The sequence below is a fragment of the Macaca fascicularis genome, chromosome 3, assembly GCF_037993035.2.
Source record: "Macaca fascicularis isolate 582-1 chromosome 3, T2T-MFA8v1.1".
NCBI classification, from domain to species: Eukaryota; Metazoa; Chordata; class Mammalia; order Primates; family Cercopithecidae; genus Macaca; species Macaca fascicularis.
In genome coordinates this window covers 170,306,398-170,320,841 of record NC_088377.1, presented here as the reverse complement: position 1 = coordinate 170,320,841, position 14,444 = coordinate 170,306,398, and the positions used below count along the sequence as shown (strand labels likewise).

General features: G+C 59.9%; 1 protein-coding gene across 4 annotated transcripts in view; it reads right to left on the bottom strand.

Annotated features, from left to right (window-relative positions):
• Nucleotides 1-1,245: 1,245 nt before the first annotated feature.
• FLNC (filamin C) overlaps nt 1,246-14,444 on the bottom strand; it is a 29,194-nt gene continuing 15,995 nt past the window's right edge. Inside the window, exons 23-48 of one of the 4 annotated variants that reach the window (XM_045388415.2) lie at nt 14,193-14,355; nt 13,752-13,912; nt 12,803-12,970; nt 12,599-12,722; nt 11,953-12,109; nt 11,688-11,877; nt 11,470-11,493; nt 11,096-11,343; nt 10,584-10,682; nt 10,172-10,271; nt 9,712-9,852; nt 9,295-9,423; nt 9,027-9,200; nt 7,728-7,889; nt 7,449-7,652; nt 6,861-7,013; nt 6,642-6,764; nt 6,263-6,505; nt 5,802-6,071; nt 5,572-5,709; nt 5,188-5,303; nt 3,850-3,982; nt 3,574-3,750; nt 3,159-3,377; nt 2,284-2,493; nt 1,246-2,182 (exon numbers count right to left, since the gene is read on the bottom strand). In XM_045388415.2, the coding sequence (XP_045244350.1) occupies nt 1,995-2,182; nt 2,284-2,493; nt 3,159-3,377; nt 3,574-3,750; nt 3,850-3,982; nt 5,188-5,303; nt 5,572-5,709; nt 5,802-6,071; nt 6,263-6,505; nt 6,642-6,764; nt 6,861-7,013; nt 7,449-7,652; nt 7,728-7,889; nt 9,027-9,200; nt 9,295-9,423; nt 9,712-9,852; nt 10,172-10,271; nt 10,584-10,682; nt 11,096-11,343; nt 11,470-11,493; nt 11,688-11,877; nt 11,953-12,109; nt 12,599-12,722; nt 12,803-12,970; nt 13,752-13,912; nt 14,193-14,355 (4,214 nt within the window). In that variant the 3' untranslated portion in view covers nt 1,246-1,994. Of the gene's footprint in view, nt 2,183-2,283; nt 2,494-3,158; nt 3,378-3,573; nt 3,751-3,849; nt 3,983-5,187; nt 5,304-5,571; nt 5,710-5,801; nt 6,072-6,262; nt 6,506-6,641; nt 6,765-6,860; nt 7,014-7,448; nt 7,653-7,727; nt 7,890-9,026; nt 9,201-9,294; nt 9,424-9,711; nt 9,853-10,171; nt 10,272-10,583; nt 10,683-11,095; nt 11,344-11,469; nt 11,494-11,687; nt 11,878-11,952; nt 12,110-12,598; nt 12,723-12,802; nt 12,971-13,751; nt 13,913-14,192; nt 14,356-14,444 lie in introns of those variants that run through there. The other 3 variants (XM_045388416.2, XM_074035946.1, XR_012432828.1) reach the window with 3 other exon arrangements.

Sequence of the window (14,444 nt, the reverse complement as noted above, 5' to 3'; positions counted from 1 at the left end):
GCAGAGAGTGAGGAGGGGTGTGTGGGAAGAGGGAGGAAGCACAGAGGCTGGTGAGAGGTGAGAGAGGTGGGGAGGTCAGGGATTAGGAGTTGGGGCCTCGTGGGTTTTTCTGCGAGGCCCACCACCGTGTGCTGAAATGCCCAGGTGGGTCTAGATTGTGGGATCAGGTGAATGAAAGGCGTTTTCCCTGCTCCAGCTACTCAGCTGCTCATTTATTCACTCATACCCATTCACTCACTCATTCACACCCAGGGCCAGGGAGCTCCATCTGGTGGGGGGCCGTGGATACATGGCCACAGCTCAGGGTGGTAACTGCAGCTAGAGATGTGTCCCAGGGCAGTTTGGGAGCTGGGGGCACTGATCCAGGAGGGGTAGGGAGGGGTCCAGGAAACTTCCTGTTGGCCAGGAAGATGAAGAGGGTGGGGAGGCAAGGGTGTTTCCGGGAAGGGGCCCAAATTCAGCATGGGTGCCCAGTTAACTAGAGGTGGTGAAGGGAGGTTGGAGGTGGAGGGTACAATGGGGAGTGGGCTTGCTGCCCAACTCATACGGCTGGGGAGGCTGCTGTCTGAACCTGGGGGGCCTTGGAGACCTTGTGAGGAAGAAACTTTACTCTGGAGCAGGAGGGAGTCACGGAGGGCCCTAAACCAGAGAGAGGTATACTCTCTTTAAAGTGACCCCCCTCAAGCTGCAGCATGGAGAGGAGGTTGGAGGGAGCTGACCAGGGCAGGGCTGGGGCAGGAGTTCAGGAGGGAAGCCCTGTGCAAGCTCAGTGCTGGAAACGGGCATGAAACAGGCCAAGTTGATTCAGTACCAGACTCGGAGGAAGGTGCTGAGTCTGCAGGTGGTTCTGTCTGCCTGCTGGTTGAGGAATATTCCTGTTTGAGTCAGTGCTCACTGTTTTAAAGTCTTAATTTGAAAAACATCCTTGAGGTCAGGCTGAACTGAAATTGGCCTCCCAGGGGTCCTGGGGCAGTACTGTAGAACACAGTATCCACACCCTGTACTGTCCACGAACCCTCCCGCTGGGACCCCTTCCCACATCCCCGAGCCCCTGCCCCCAGTTCTTTCAGGCACTCTGCCAACATCCCAGACCTCACTTCTGCCCCAGGACCTTCCCCTCGACCTGGGTCAATCTTCCAGGGGACAGCCAGGCTGCCTCTGCCTCCCCAGGGCCCAGTTTCTTGTGTGGCAGGCCAGAGGGCAGCCAGCCACAGAGAGCACACCCGCAAGGAACAGCCAAGCCTCTGCGACAGCCGCACTTTATTTGGAGTTTTCCACCTAAGCAGCTCCCAGCTGAGCTGCATGACATGTGCAAAGTCCCCTAGAAAGCTGGGCCTCGCAGTGTGTAAAAAAGGCCCCCCATGGGGCAGAGCCGTGCAACCATTTTAAAAAAAGAGACAGTGAGAGAGAAATCCGGCCCCCTGGGAGGCTGGCTTGGGCAGAATGCACATCACTCGGGCCGGTCCATGTGCCAGGCCACTCCTGCTGATTCAGGGGCTGTTTTCTTCTCTGATTGTGCTTTCCTTTCCAAGTCCTTAAAAGTCTGGGGTTGAAGCTACCAGAGGGACCAGACCAAGTCCTCAGGGACAGGGGGGTGGCTGGCCGGCGGTGCAGATTGAGGGTGACCTCACACACAGACACCCACAACACAATGCCCTCCCACTGCTCAGCCCTGCCAGAAAACTCAGGGCTTCCCTGGCCTCGAAGCCCACTTGTCAGCCCCTCATGTCCCAGCCTCTGCCCCTGAGCCTGGCCCCAGTCTGTGAGTTAGCATGTCACGTTCCCGGGGAGGGACACTGTCCTAACACAGACAAGGTCCTCCAACCCCCGGGGCGCAGTGGGGTGAGGAGGCTGTGCCTTCACTTCACCCCCAAGGCAGGTGTTTGTAGTGTCTGATTCTGTGCGTGTGTCTGGGTGTGGCACGTGTGTGTGTGTGTGTGTAATATGTGTTTGGCTGGAGGTGGGGGCTGAGGCTGGGGAGGCACTTTTGGCATTCAAGGGACCTTGACTTTGAAGGGGCTTCCAGGGACACTTTCGTCACCCCACTTGACGATGAGGATGTAGTCCCCTTTCTCCTTGACGGTGTAGGTGACATTGTACACCCGGTTCCCCATGTGCTTCACGTACACCTCCTCACAGGGGGTCTTGGGGCCGTGCACGCCCACCATCATCATGTTGGTGCCTGGAGAGGGAGGCAGAGGGATGGGCTCACACCAGGGAGTCCCCTATTGTGACCCACACCCTGCTCCCTGACGGCCTCTTGCTCACCCCCCCGCCACCTGCCTGCTTTGCTGCAGTCCACGGTGAAGGAGTTCTTCTGGCCCACGAAGGCCTGGGACAGCCCAGGGCCCCGAGTCACCACCTTGCTGGCATCCGAGGAGAACTTGGGGATGGAGCTGTAGCTGGAGCCCCGGCTTGAGGAAGACTTGGTCACAGTCTCCACCAGAACGGTGGATGTTTCGTGAAGGCTGTGGCCTCCGGACAGCCTCGGACCTGAGGGGCGGGTGGAGGGGGCACAAACCTGGTCAGAAGGGCTTCCTGTTCTTCCCCAGGCAGGGGACCTTCGGTCAGCATTGCCACCCTGTGGGACTCACTGCCTGCATTCGCGGCTCCCCCCACATTCCTCCAAGGGCCACTCTAGGAGCACAGCCCCATTCCCAGCCAGGGCCCTGAGCTGCCAGCTCCAACTGGTGCTCCACCCCAGGGCTGGGGCCTCAGATGCTGTGACCCTCACCCTTGCAGGCTTTGGGAACTCAGGCTAACTCACAGGGTTAGAGTCACTTTACAAAGGAACACCCACCCAACGCATCCTACAGACAGCCTCAAGAGGGGAGCTTGCTCAATACTGACTGTGTCTTCTTGGAGCCGAGGAATATGGGAAGCCAGGAGGGGAGAAAGTGATGCTAGAGCCTGAGGAGCCAGCGCAGGCCAGAGCTGAAGGAGTGAGGGGCCGCGATGGAGAGGAAGAATGGGACTTTTACACCATCATGCCTGACTCCACAGAATGTGTGCTGTGTAGAGCCAGGCCCACCTCTAGCCCTGGTAAACTGACCATGGTGTCTGGGGTCAGACTATGGTCTGGATGTGCGTGGCCACCGGAGCCCTCCAGGCTGGGCTGGGCTGCAGGTTGGATGCACCGCCCTGAAGCCAGCACTCACCAGTGACCTTGGCCTTGAAAGGGCTGCCCACGATGTGCTGGGGGCCACCGTACTTGATGGCAATGAGGTAGTTGCCAGGGGCCATGGGAGTGTAAGTGACCACGTGGCCCTCAGGACACTCCCGACAGTCCAGCTGCACCTTGGAGGGGCCATCAATGGTGACAGACAAGGCCCCCGAGCCGGCGTTCAGGGTGTTCACGATGAACTCTGATGACACACCTAGAGGCCAGAGGTAGCAAGGCTGAGGGCAGGAAGGGCTTGTGGCCCAAGAGGGGCTGGGCTCCAGTTCCCTGGGCAGCCTCTGTGGGGACTCCTGGCTCAGGAAGCAGGGCTCCTGCCTCTGGAGCAAGGCAGCACCAGACTAGTGGCCAAGCACCCCTAGAAGTCACCCTGTTCCCCAGCTCCAGGCACTCACCAGTAGTGCCTCCCTCGAGCCCAGGACCATAGGCTGACACCAAGCCTGGGTCCCCAGCCTGGCTCTGCTCCCCAACACGGATCTTGAAGGGACTTCCAGGGATGTGGGCACCATTGAACTTGACATCGATGGAGTGGACGCCATTCTCGTGGGGGATGAAGCGGATGGTATGCTTGTCTGTGGATAGAGGGTTGGTGGCTTACCCTCCATCCTTCCCCTCCCCTTCTTAGAAGGCCCCAGCCCAGCAGGGGGTTGGCAGGGGCAGGGCCAGCTCACCACTGTCTAGCTCAGAGACGTAGCACTCCTCCACAGCCCCCGAGGGTGTGTGCACCCGGGCATCAATCACGCCCCGTGCGCCGTTCAGCTGCACAGCAAAGGACGCCGGCTGGTTCACCTTGAGCCCTGTCTCCTGCAAAGGCCAAGGAGGATGCTCAGACTGCTGGGAGACCGGGGCTGGAGCACTCTTCTCTGAAGCCCCACATGGTGCTCACCGTAAGCCCAGCCCAAAGGCTGCCACCACCCTATGCCCAGCCTGGCCCCTGCCTGCCAGACCAGCCTGGGAGCAGGAGGAGCCAGGGTCTGGTATGCAACCCTATACGTGCACCTGCTATCCTAGCTGTGCTTGGTGTGTGGGCGATGAGAGATGATGTACCCTGTCCTGGCTGAGGAAGGAAGGGCCCCACTCTGTGTGAAGCAGGCCGAGAGCAGAGAGCAAGTGCCTGATGGGCTGTGTGGGCTGGCGGTGCCAGAGAGCTCTGAGGTAGGAAGCTGAGTTTGGCTGGACTGGCCTGGGAAAGCTTCCTGGAGGAGGTGGACCAACAGGGAGGACCCAGAAGAAGCACAGAAGGGCTCTGGGGGAGGGATTGGAGCCTGCACTGGGGAACCCGGTTCAGGAGTGGAAGGAGGAGATGCACAAGGACCCTGGATGGGCTAATGTGACCACCCTGAGGGGCAGCCAGGAGGCGCGCGGGATAAGGAGCTGGGGTGAGGCCTAGTCTATGCCCCTTATGCACAAGCTCCTTTACAGTGTGTCCCCTGGACACCTGGCCCCCTGGTTTGCCTGTTTCAGTGTGACTTGCTGAGAGCCTTCCTTGCACATGTCCGCTATGACAGAAGGAAAGGAAGACACCACATCTCTAGAAGTCAGCAGCAAGAGAAAGCAAGCCAGGCTCCCATCGGCCTGGAGAGGACGCAGCCCAGGCTCTGCAGGCCATAGGCATTCCCTTTAGAGGAGCCTCTCACACCCTCTCTGCAAACTGGTTTACTCTTAGTTTGTATAGATTTTATACTCTCATTCTTATAAATGTTGGCATCTAGCATTCTTAGAACAGGAGAAGGTGGAACAAACTAACAAGAAATGGCAGGTGGCAGTAGGACAGGCAAACCCTCCCTGAGAAAAGCAGAATGAGGCGTGGCATGCCTGAGTGTAGGGGCTAGCCCACAGGGTCGGAGCCCACCGTCCCCAAGGGCCCCGCCTTGTGCCTTACGAGAAGGGACTTCTAACTGGCCCTTCCAAGGTCACTGCTAAATCCCTGGCCCCATGGACCTGCTGTCCTCAACTCTTACCCATCTCTCAGATAGCAGAAACCCTCCACCCCCACCCTGGGCACAAACCTGGAGGCTGGTGACGGTGAGACGGCGAGCGTCATCCGAGAGGGAGGCCACAGGCACCACAAAGGGACTGTCCGGGATGTGCTCATCATTGAACTTGATGGAGACCTCATAGTCACCTGGGGAGAGAGACCAGTCAGCATAGGTTCCGGGATGGAGGTTGGCAGGGCGGGAGCCTCCCCACTCTGGCTTTATCCCAGGAAAGACTCCGTGGTCAGCACTCAGACCTGGAGCAGACACATGTTTCCGAGGGTGTGGGGTAGAGGGAGATGGGGGCCCCGGGGAGGGGAGTTCTGTGGCCCCAAGCATCTCCTGCCTCTCCAGTGAGCAGAAACCCAGTCTGGAAGGTCAGGCAGGCCCAGCCCCACTGCCAGTGTGGACGCCCACCTGGTTCCTGGACAACATAGGAGACGCCGCAGGAGCCATCTTTGCGATCCTCAAATGCAATCTCTGCCTTGCTAGGACCCTCCACAGCAATGGACAGGCCCCCAGCACCGGCCTCCCGGGTCCAGATGCTGAACTCGGCTGGGGACAGGCAAGGTAGGGGACTTCAGCATCAGTGCCCCTCACATTGGCTGCCCTGACTTCATCCCCACTCCTGGCCATCTGCCCCTTACCTGGCACGCCGGCCACACCTCGCTCCAGCCCTGTGCCTCCGGCCCGCACCTTGTGGGCCCCGCCTTCACCTAGCGGCCCCACAGTGAACTGAAAGGGGCTGCCGGGCACGTGCTGGCCACGGTACTTGACAGCGACCGTATGGGGCCCCATCTCCTGGGGCACAAAGCGCACACTGTAGGCGCTGTCCTCGCCCTCGACGATCTCCGCGGCTTCCATCTTGCCCGATGGGCTGGTCACCTGTGCAGTCATGTCCTGAGAGCTGGCCTCGCCTGCAGGGTTTGGGGGATGTCAGGGCAACACTGGGATTCCTCCTAGCTCTGGCCCTTCCCTCCCCATCAGTTAAACCTCCTCTGCTCAGACCCGCCTGGCCTTCGGGACCAATCTGCCAGCACCAAGCCTGGTCAGCAGCACCCTCCCATCCCACTGTTAAGACCCAGCCGGCCCAGTGCACGGTGCTCACCCTCCTGCTGCCGGGTGATGCTGCCGAAGGAGCCCAGGCGCTCCCGGCCCAGGAAGTCCCCAAACACAGCAGGGAAGGGGTCCCCGCCGACCTGGGTGGACTCCTCCACCCGCACCTCGCGCTTTGTCTCCCCGCCCCGCGTCTTGCTGATTTCCGTGCGCTCCGTGCGGGTGTAGGTGTGGCTGCTGCGTGTGAAGGTGCGCGTCAGGCGCTCCTGGGCAGACACCATCTGGAACCAGTTCCCTGTGTGGTTAAGGGAGCCAGGGTGAGGGAGGGAAGCGAGGGGTAAGGAAGCAGGGTGGAGACCCGACAGGTGGTCTCTGGCCCAGGCCAGTCCTCTCCCACCACTCGCCCCACCCAGGCTCCTCCAGGCTTCTACCTGGGATCTTGAGGTTGAGGTCACAGGTGCTGCCAATGGTGGCGATGGAAGGCGCCTGTCTCCGCCGGGTAATGCTTTCCTTCATGCGGCCCTCGCCGGTCACCTTCACAGTGAAGGGGCTTCCTGAAGTGGGGGGACAAAGGGTGGGTCAGGAACCTCAGACCCCCGGCCTCCTGGTCTCCCTGTCTCTCGCCACCCGACCTCTGCCCAGAGCCTTACCAGGCACGTGCTTGTCAGCAAACTTGATGTTGATGATATAGGTGCCGGGCTCGGTGGGGCAGTAGGTGACTTTGCATGTCCCGTCCTCCATGTCCTCACAGTTGATGTCCACCTTGCTTGGGCCTTCAATACTCAGCCCCAAGCCCCCATACCCTGGGGGAAAGCAAGGAACACATCTCCCTCAGTCCTAGGCTGGCCAAGCCACAGTGCTCTCCTCTCCCCCGACTGCTGGCTGCACCCAGAATGGGCCCGGATGTGTGTAGTGATCACTAACAAAAGTGGCTCAGCGGGAGGAGAGGCGGTGCCACGGGCCAGGCGGTCTGGAAATTTCCCTAAGGTAAGCCTCTTGGATTCCAGTGAGCAAGAGAGGGACAGAAACTCAGGACAGCTAACCTTTCTCTTCAAAGGGAGAGAACTGATGCGGGGCCATTTACTTCCCCCAATGGGCCGCAGAATGCGAATCCTGACACAGACTGGCCAGGAAGTTTTCGAGAGGAGAGTGCAGCCAAGGGGGTGCTGGGCAGGACAGAAGGACAAGTGCCTGTGGGAGGCACCCGCTGGAATGGGGGTCTCTGGGGCAGGAGGTACCTGCATTGCGAGTATCCACGATGAACTCTGCCACCTGGAACGTGTGTCCCTCAGAAAGGCCCTTGCCCCAGACCCGCACCTTGCTGGCGTCCCCGATCTCAGATGGCCCCACCAGGATCTTGAAGGGGCTGTTGGTGACGTGCTTGCCACTCTTGCGCACGCTCACCACATGCTCCCCCACCTCCTTGGGAGTGAAGGAGATCCCTGTGGAAAGGAAGTGTTAGGCAGAGCATCCTGTGGGCCCCCACCCCTGAGGTCTCCGTGAGGCCCCACGCTCACCGATGTGCCGGTTGGGCAGGCGCTTCAGCAGACAGGGCTCCTCGTTGCCCGAGGGGGCACGGATGCTGGCGGTTAGCTGGCTCAGATCACTCTCGGTGATCTTCAGCGACACATCCGTGGAGGTACCCACGTTCAGCTGTGAGGTCCTCATGGAGTCATCGCCTGGTGGGGGAGTTGGGGCATCAGACTGCTGTGACTCCAGACAGGCCCTGCCCTCAAAGGGCTCAGGAATCCTCCTGGGCAGACCCTGCTGGACTCAACAGACATGGGGGGCCACTCCCAGGTGCACAGAGGCCCAAGGCCTGGAAAGCCCAGTCTGCACTCACATGTGAGCTGCCAGAGACTAAGAGGGGCCTGTACCCCAATTCCACTGTGGGTGCCTCAGTCCTTGTGGACTAAATCCCTAAAGAAAGCCTGCTGGCGGAGGCTGAGGCAGGAGAATGGCGTAAATCCAGGAGGCGGAGCTTGCAGTGAGCTGAGATCTGGCCACTGCACTCCAGCCCGGGCTACAGAGCAAGACTCCGTCTCAAAAAAAAAAAAAAAAAAAAGAAAGCCTGCTGCGTTTAAACCCTGAGTCACATGGTGTGATAACAAAACACTAGACTGGACCGCACAGACCCCTTCCTTGCTGTGTGACTGTAATCACGTTGCTTGGCCTCTCTGGGACAGGGGTTCCTTATCCATCAAAAGGATTATCCATGCCCTAACTTCTTTTTTTTTTTTTTTTTTTCCCTAACTTCTTAAGAGTGACTTCAGGCTGGGCGCGGTGACTCACGCCTGTAATCCCAGCACTTTGGGAGGCCAAAGCGGGCGGATCACGAGGTCAGGAGATCGAGACCATCCTGGCTAACACAGTGAAACCCCGTCGCCACTAAAAATACAAAAAAATTAGCCAGGCGTGGTGGTAGGCACCTGTAGTCCCAGCTACTCGGGAGGCTGAGGCAGGAGAATGGCATGAACCCGGCAGGCGGAGGTTGCAGTGAGCCGAGATTGTGCCATTGCACTCCAATCTGGGTGACAGAGCGAGACTCCATCTCAAAAAACAAAAACAGCAACAACAAAAGGTGACTTCAAAGACTAAATGAGGCAATGTGTTCTCAGGCACAGGAGTGGCTGACTGCTTCTTAGCTGCCGTGGAGAACACAGTGTTTTTACATTTTTCAAAATATGACCCCTTACAACTTGAAGGGCCTCTGCCTTAATGTCATGAGTGACTTGAACAGGCTGGGCTTGCACATCTGTGCAGTGTATGTGGTGTGTGTGTCTCATGGGCTGCACGTCCCCATACACCCGCCTCACCTGTGATCTTGGCGGTGAAGGGGCTCCCCGGGATGTGCTTGTCATCGAAGCGCACGATGATGCTGTAGTCTCCAGGTGCGGTCGGCAGGTAGGACACGGTGCAGGTGCCATCCTTGTTGTCCTTACAGGTGATCTCTGCCTTGGATGGGCCCTCCACGGCCAGCGACAGACCCCCTGTAGGTGGAGGTGTGGCCAAAATCAGAGGTCCTGCCCTCACCCCTGCCCCTGGCAAGTCCCCACCCCAGCCCCCAGCCTGCAGCTCCCTCACCTTCTCCAGCATCTTTGGTGACAATGGTGAAGGTGGCTGGCTTGTTGACCATGCCATGGCTCAGGCCTGGCCCATAGGCACTGACATGGCGGCTGTTGATGGCATCTACATAGAACTGCAAGGGGCTCCCTGGGGGAACAGGGAAAAAGGGGGCTGGGTCAGCGTCAGGGATTGTCTGAGCCCACCTTGGCCCCAGCACCTTCCAGCAGCCTCCCTGCCAACCCCCTCCGTCTGTGCCGTAGGGACCCGGCTCATGGAGGTCTGCTTCTCACCAGGGTATAAGCCTCCCTGGGACCTCGCCTGGTGTCTGCACACAGCAGGTGCTCAATAAATATTTGTTGAAAGCAGGAAGGCAGGACTGCAGCTGCTGCCTGCTCCTCTCACCCAAGCCCCAGCCCAGCCCAGCCCTCAACTCACCAGGGATGTGGTTGCCGTCATACTTGATCCCCATCTGGTGCAGGCCTTTCTCGGTGGGTGCGTACCTCACCGTGATGGTGCCGTCCTTGTTGTCGGTGATGTTGGGCCGCGCCGTCTTCCCTGAGGGCATCCGCACCTCTCCTGCAGGGCAGACACAGTTACATGAGGACCCTGATTTCCCCCACTGCAACCTCCCTGCTGTCCCAGGCCTGGTCCTGAGTGCTTCTGCTGCCACCTGAGAGGCCACGCACCAGGAGACAGCCTGTGGCAGTGGCCTGAGCCCTGAATTGGGGACAGATGGCTTGCACCTGAGTTCTGGCTCTGCCCAACTTGTTGTGTGACCCTGGATAGAGCTCACTTCCTCTCTCTGGGCCTTGGTTTTCATCTCTAAGACACGGGGCTGGACCTGGAAGAGAGTATCTCCCCTCAGCCCTCATGCCTGGGGGCCACAGGGCAGTACCTGTGAGCTCCCCTTTCTGCACCGCAAAGGGGATGACCAGGTTGAAGGGCCTCAGCATGGATTCCATTGGCTCCACAGGCACCACTGGCTCCTCTGTGGCCTGCAGCAGGTGAGAGGGAATAGTCAGTGACTGGGGAAGGCTCGGGAGTTTGGCTCATGCCATGACTGAAGCTGGAGAGTGAGGAAAGAACAAGGTAGTTAATGGTGAAACCAGTGTGGCAGGAGAGGTGCATCAGCTGCAAGAGAAGGAGTGCTGTGCCCAAGTGGGGTTCCATCTGCCCAGCCTGACTCCTGCCTGCTCCCCAAGAGGCCCCCAGACCATGTCCCTGCCCTGGCTGCAGAGGAGTAGAGAGAAGAAATGAAGGAAGGGGAAGAGGAGAAGGAGGACATCGCCTGGTGGGAAGCGCAGTACCCAGTGTGTGGGGCGGGCGCCAGGCCGGGGAGGAGCGTAGGACTGGCGCAGCTGTGGCACTTCAGAGGGCTCCTCCTCATGCGGCAGGGGGTCACACGCCTGGGGAGGCAAGGCATGGGGGCACAGGGTGTGGCAGCCTCACAGGCCTAGGGGCTGACTCAGAGAATGGTCCAGGAACCTGAAATGCTGGCTGATATATTGGGTGCTCGCCCCTCGGAGGGCTTCATCTTCCTGCAGGGAAGCCTCTGGGGAGATGGAGCTGGGGATGGTGGAGAACACAGTGGGTTCCTCCACAGAGAGCTGATAGCACTGGGCAGAGGGCACGACCATGCTCTCCTCCCATTTCGGAGGGCTGTGGGGAAAGCTAAGGCTCCATCCAGGAGCACTCTGGCCCCAGGAGCCCTCAGAGAAGTGGGATTCCTTGGGGACAGTTATCGGGGATCCCTGCTGCTGCTAAAAGGGCCAGGCCGCCCTCCCCAGCCATCTAGTCTTGCTGTGGCTACAGAACTTACCAGTACGTGGAAGGGGCTGTTCGGGATGTGCTCGCCCCCGAAGCGGATGGTGATGACGTACTTGCCCGGCTCGGGCGCTGTGTAGTAGATGTCAAAGGTACCATCGTGGTTCTCAACCACGTCCACATCGAGCTCTGCCCCATCCGGCGTGGACACCGTGCATGTCACCTTCCCCTCGCCGGCTGCCTTGGCATCCACTGTGATCACCGTCTCCTGCCCAATCTGGATTCGGGGGCCCAGGCAGGCACCTGCCATGTGGGAGATCCTGCTCAGGGCGCTGGAGGGCTGGAGCCAGCCCTCTCTGTTCCCACTGCCCACCCCCTACCTCCAACCACCCTGGCCCACAGCAAGAAGAGGAGAGAAAGGGCACTCACCCAGGCCGTGGCCTCCAATGGACACTGGAAAGAGAGAACAGAGTGAGGCCAGGCGGTGCCCAGCGCGGGCTGGGGCATTGGGCAGGGATGAGGGAGGGGCCAGGGCTAGGGCATGTGTGCTCTCTGACCAGCGGAACCCTGGGGACCAGGCCAGGGCTGTGGAGGGGCTTTGAGGGGCTGGGTGGTGAGCAGGGCACAGGCAGCGGGTGGGCATCCACCTGTGACGAGGCACTTGCTGGCGTCCCCGGTGGGCAGAGCATGGATGCGGAAGGGTGAGTAGGGGATCTCATCGCCGCCATACTTGATGGTGATGGTGTACCGGCCGCTCATGTCTGGCAGGTAGGACACAGTGTACGTGCCATCCCCATTGTCCCGGATGTTGGCCTTCTTGGGTTTACCCTCGGGGTCCTGAGGGAGAAGCAGAGGTCAAGGCCCGCCTGTGCCTGGAGCATGACCTGGGGGGTGGGCTGCGCAGAGACTCACCAGGATCTGGACCGTGAGCAACCCCTCGCCCGCGTCCCTTGCGTCGATGGTGAACTCCACAGGCAGACTGGCAGGGATCCCAGAGGCATTGAGGCCTGGGCCGCTGGCTCGCACCTTGCTGGCATCATGAGCTGGAAGGACCTTGATCTTGAAAGGGCTTGAGGAGCAGAAGAGATAAACAGTTGGCTGGGGGGCATGGACGGGGCGGAGGGGTGATCTCATCTTCAGCCAGAGTCCTCCCCATAGACATACAGGAAGGGGGACTGTGGGGCAGGCAGGAGAGGCCAGTTCCCAGAAGCCGATGACATTCCGAGTCTGGGGGCGGGGGCACTCTGGGACTCCCTTGACAGACCCAGGGCACTTCTCCATTCCCCAGGAAGGTGCTGTAGGAGGGTCCAGGAGGAGGCCCTGGCCCAGGCCTCCTGCACTTTTCCTAAGGCGCTAGTTTTGCTGTAAAAGCTCCTGGGGCAGGATAGCCTCAGGGCAGAGAGCCCTGGGGAACAGCAGGATGGGGCAGTGAGACTGGACGAGGCTGACAGCTGGGAGGGGCTCTCCCGGGGACCCCAGCAGTGACCCTGCAGTGCCGCCCTAGCAGGAGGACCCCCAGAGCTCAGTCATAGCACAGGAGCCCAGTGCTGGTCCTCACCTGCGTGGCACCTCCTGGTCCGCATACTTGACAGCTACCGTGTAGGGCCCATCAGTGGCTGGGGTGTAGTGGACAGTGTGGGTGCCATCTCCATTGTCCCGCACCTCCACAGGCTCGGCCACACCTGGGCAAGGTGCGCAGGGTCAGCAGAGCCTCCGGGCATCCTGCCCCACCTCCTTCCTCCCTGCCCCAGCCATTCTATACCTGTGGGGCCCAGCACAGCCACCTGCAGGGGTGCCCGGCCAGCTTGACTGCAGTCCACTGTGAAGGTCTGGGGGACCCGGGCCCTGACACCAGCCCCCAGCCCTGGCCCCGAGCACTTCACCTTCCCAGGGTCCACCACATCCTTCACCGGCACCCGGAATGGGCTCCCTGTGAGGAGAAGGACATCAGACCCTGCCACCAGCCCTGATGGGTCCCCCTGATGCTGAGGAGCCTTGAAGGAGGAGGCCTTCCCTGCCTTTGAAATGCCCATAGGGAAGCCAGACCAACATGGGAAAATGCCTAGGAACTTGCTAAGAAAACACACACAAGAATAAATGAACTTGACTGAGGCTGGGCAAACCTCACTCATGTGGGTCCCAGGCCTGGAAGAGAAGGCCTTCCTAAATTAATAAACTGAAAATAAAATGTTTTTAAAAATGAAATGTATTTCTGACACTGTGTCTGAAATAATAAAAAGATGGGAAATTAGATAAGGGAAAATACTTCCAATTTCAGCAGTCCCAAGTCATGCAATATTTGAAGACATAACCTGTCCGGGCAGCTGGGCCTGCAGAAGGCAAGGGGAATTCTGCAGACGATGCGGGCAAGAAGGCCCAAGGCTGGCCTGAGCCACCAAGAGGAGTGGGCGGTGTCTGAGTTTCCAGACACACACTGAGCAGTGGACCTGCACAGCCGACGTCTCGAGCTCCAGGCAAGCGGCTAGGAGGCCAGAGCGTGTTCCTGGGATTGACTGGGGGGCTGTCGCATCAACCCTCACTGCCTGCCTCCTCCACGTCCTCCCTCTGGCTGGGCTCCAGCCCCGACCTGCTCTCAGCTATCCTCTCTATGAATGTTCTCATCTAACTTCCTTCCAGTTTCCCCCTTGTGGGGTGAGCATCCTGCATCCTCCCTTGTCTTCCCTGAGGCCCCGACCACTCTCTCTGCACACCTGGGATGGGCCGCCCCCCGAAGGTGATGTTGACGTCATAGTCTCCAGGGGTGAAGGGGATGTACTCCACAGTGCAGCTACCATCCTTGTTGTCCTTGCAGGACATCTTGGCTTCCGAGGGACCCTCGATGGCTAGGCCAAGGCCCCCGGTGCCGGCTCCCCTGAGAGATGACACCCCCCCATCAGCTTCATAAGACCAGTGAGTGAAGATGAGGGAGTAGCTGAATGGGGGGACAGGGAGGAAAGAGGGCAGGCCGCTGGGGACCCAGCTGAGGAGAAATGAGCCAGGGGCTGATCTGGAGTCCTGTCGGGGGGTCTGCTCCTGCCTCACCCCAGAGAGAGGATGGGGTGGGGCTGAGGTACAGACAGAGGGACGAGCAAGGAGGGCCAGGGGCTGGGAAAGGGTGGTCACAGGTTTAGGCTAGCAAATGGGGAGGATACCTGGTCTCCACAGTGAAGCGGTTGGCCTTGTTAACCAAGCCACCCTCCAGGCCTGGCCCGAAGGCCCGGACGCGGGTGGGATCACAGCCCTCGGTGACACCCACTCGGAAGGGGCTCTTCGGCACAGCGACCTCATCATACAGGACCTCCACCAAATGCACGCCTGGAAGCCAGCCACAGGGGCATCAATCAGGGAGTGTGCACCCCCACCACCCCTCCTGCCCCAAGCGCAATATCATCAGAGGCCGGCCC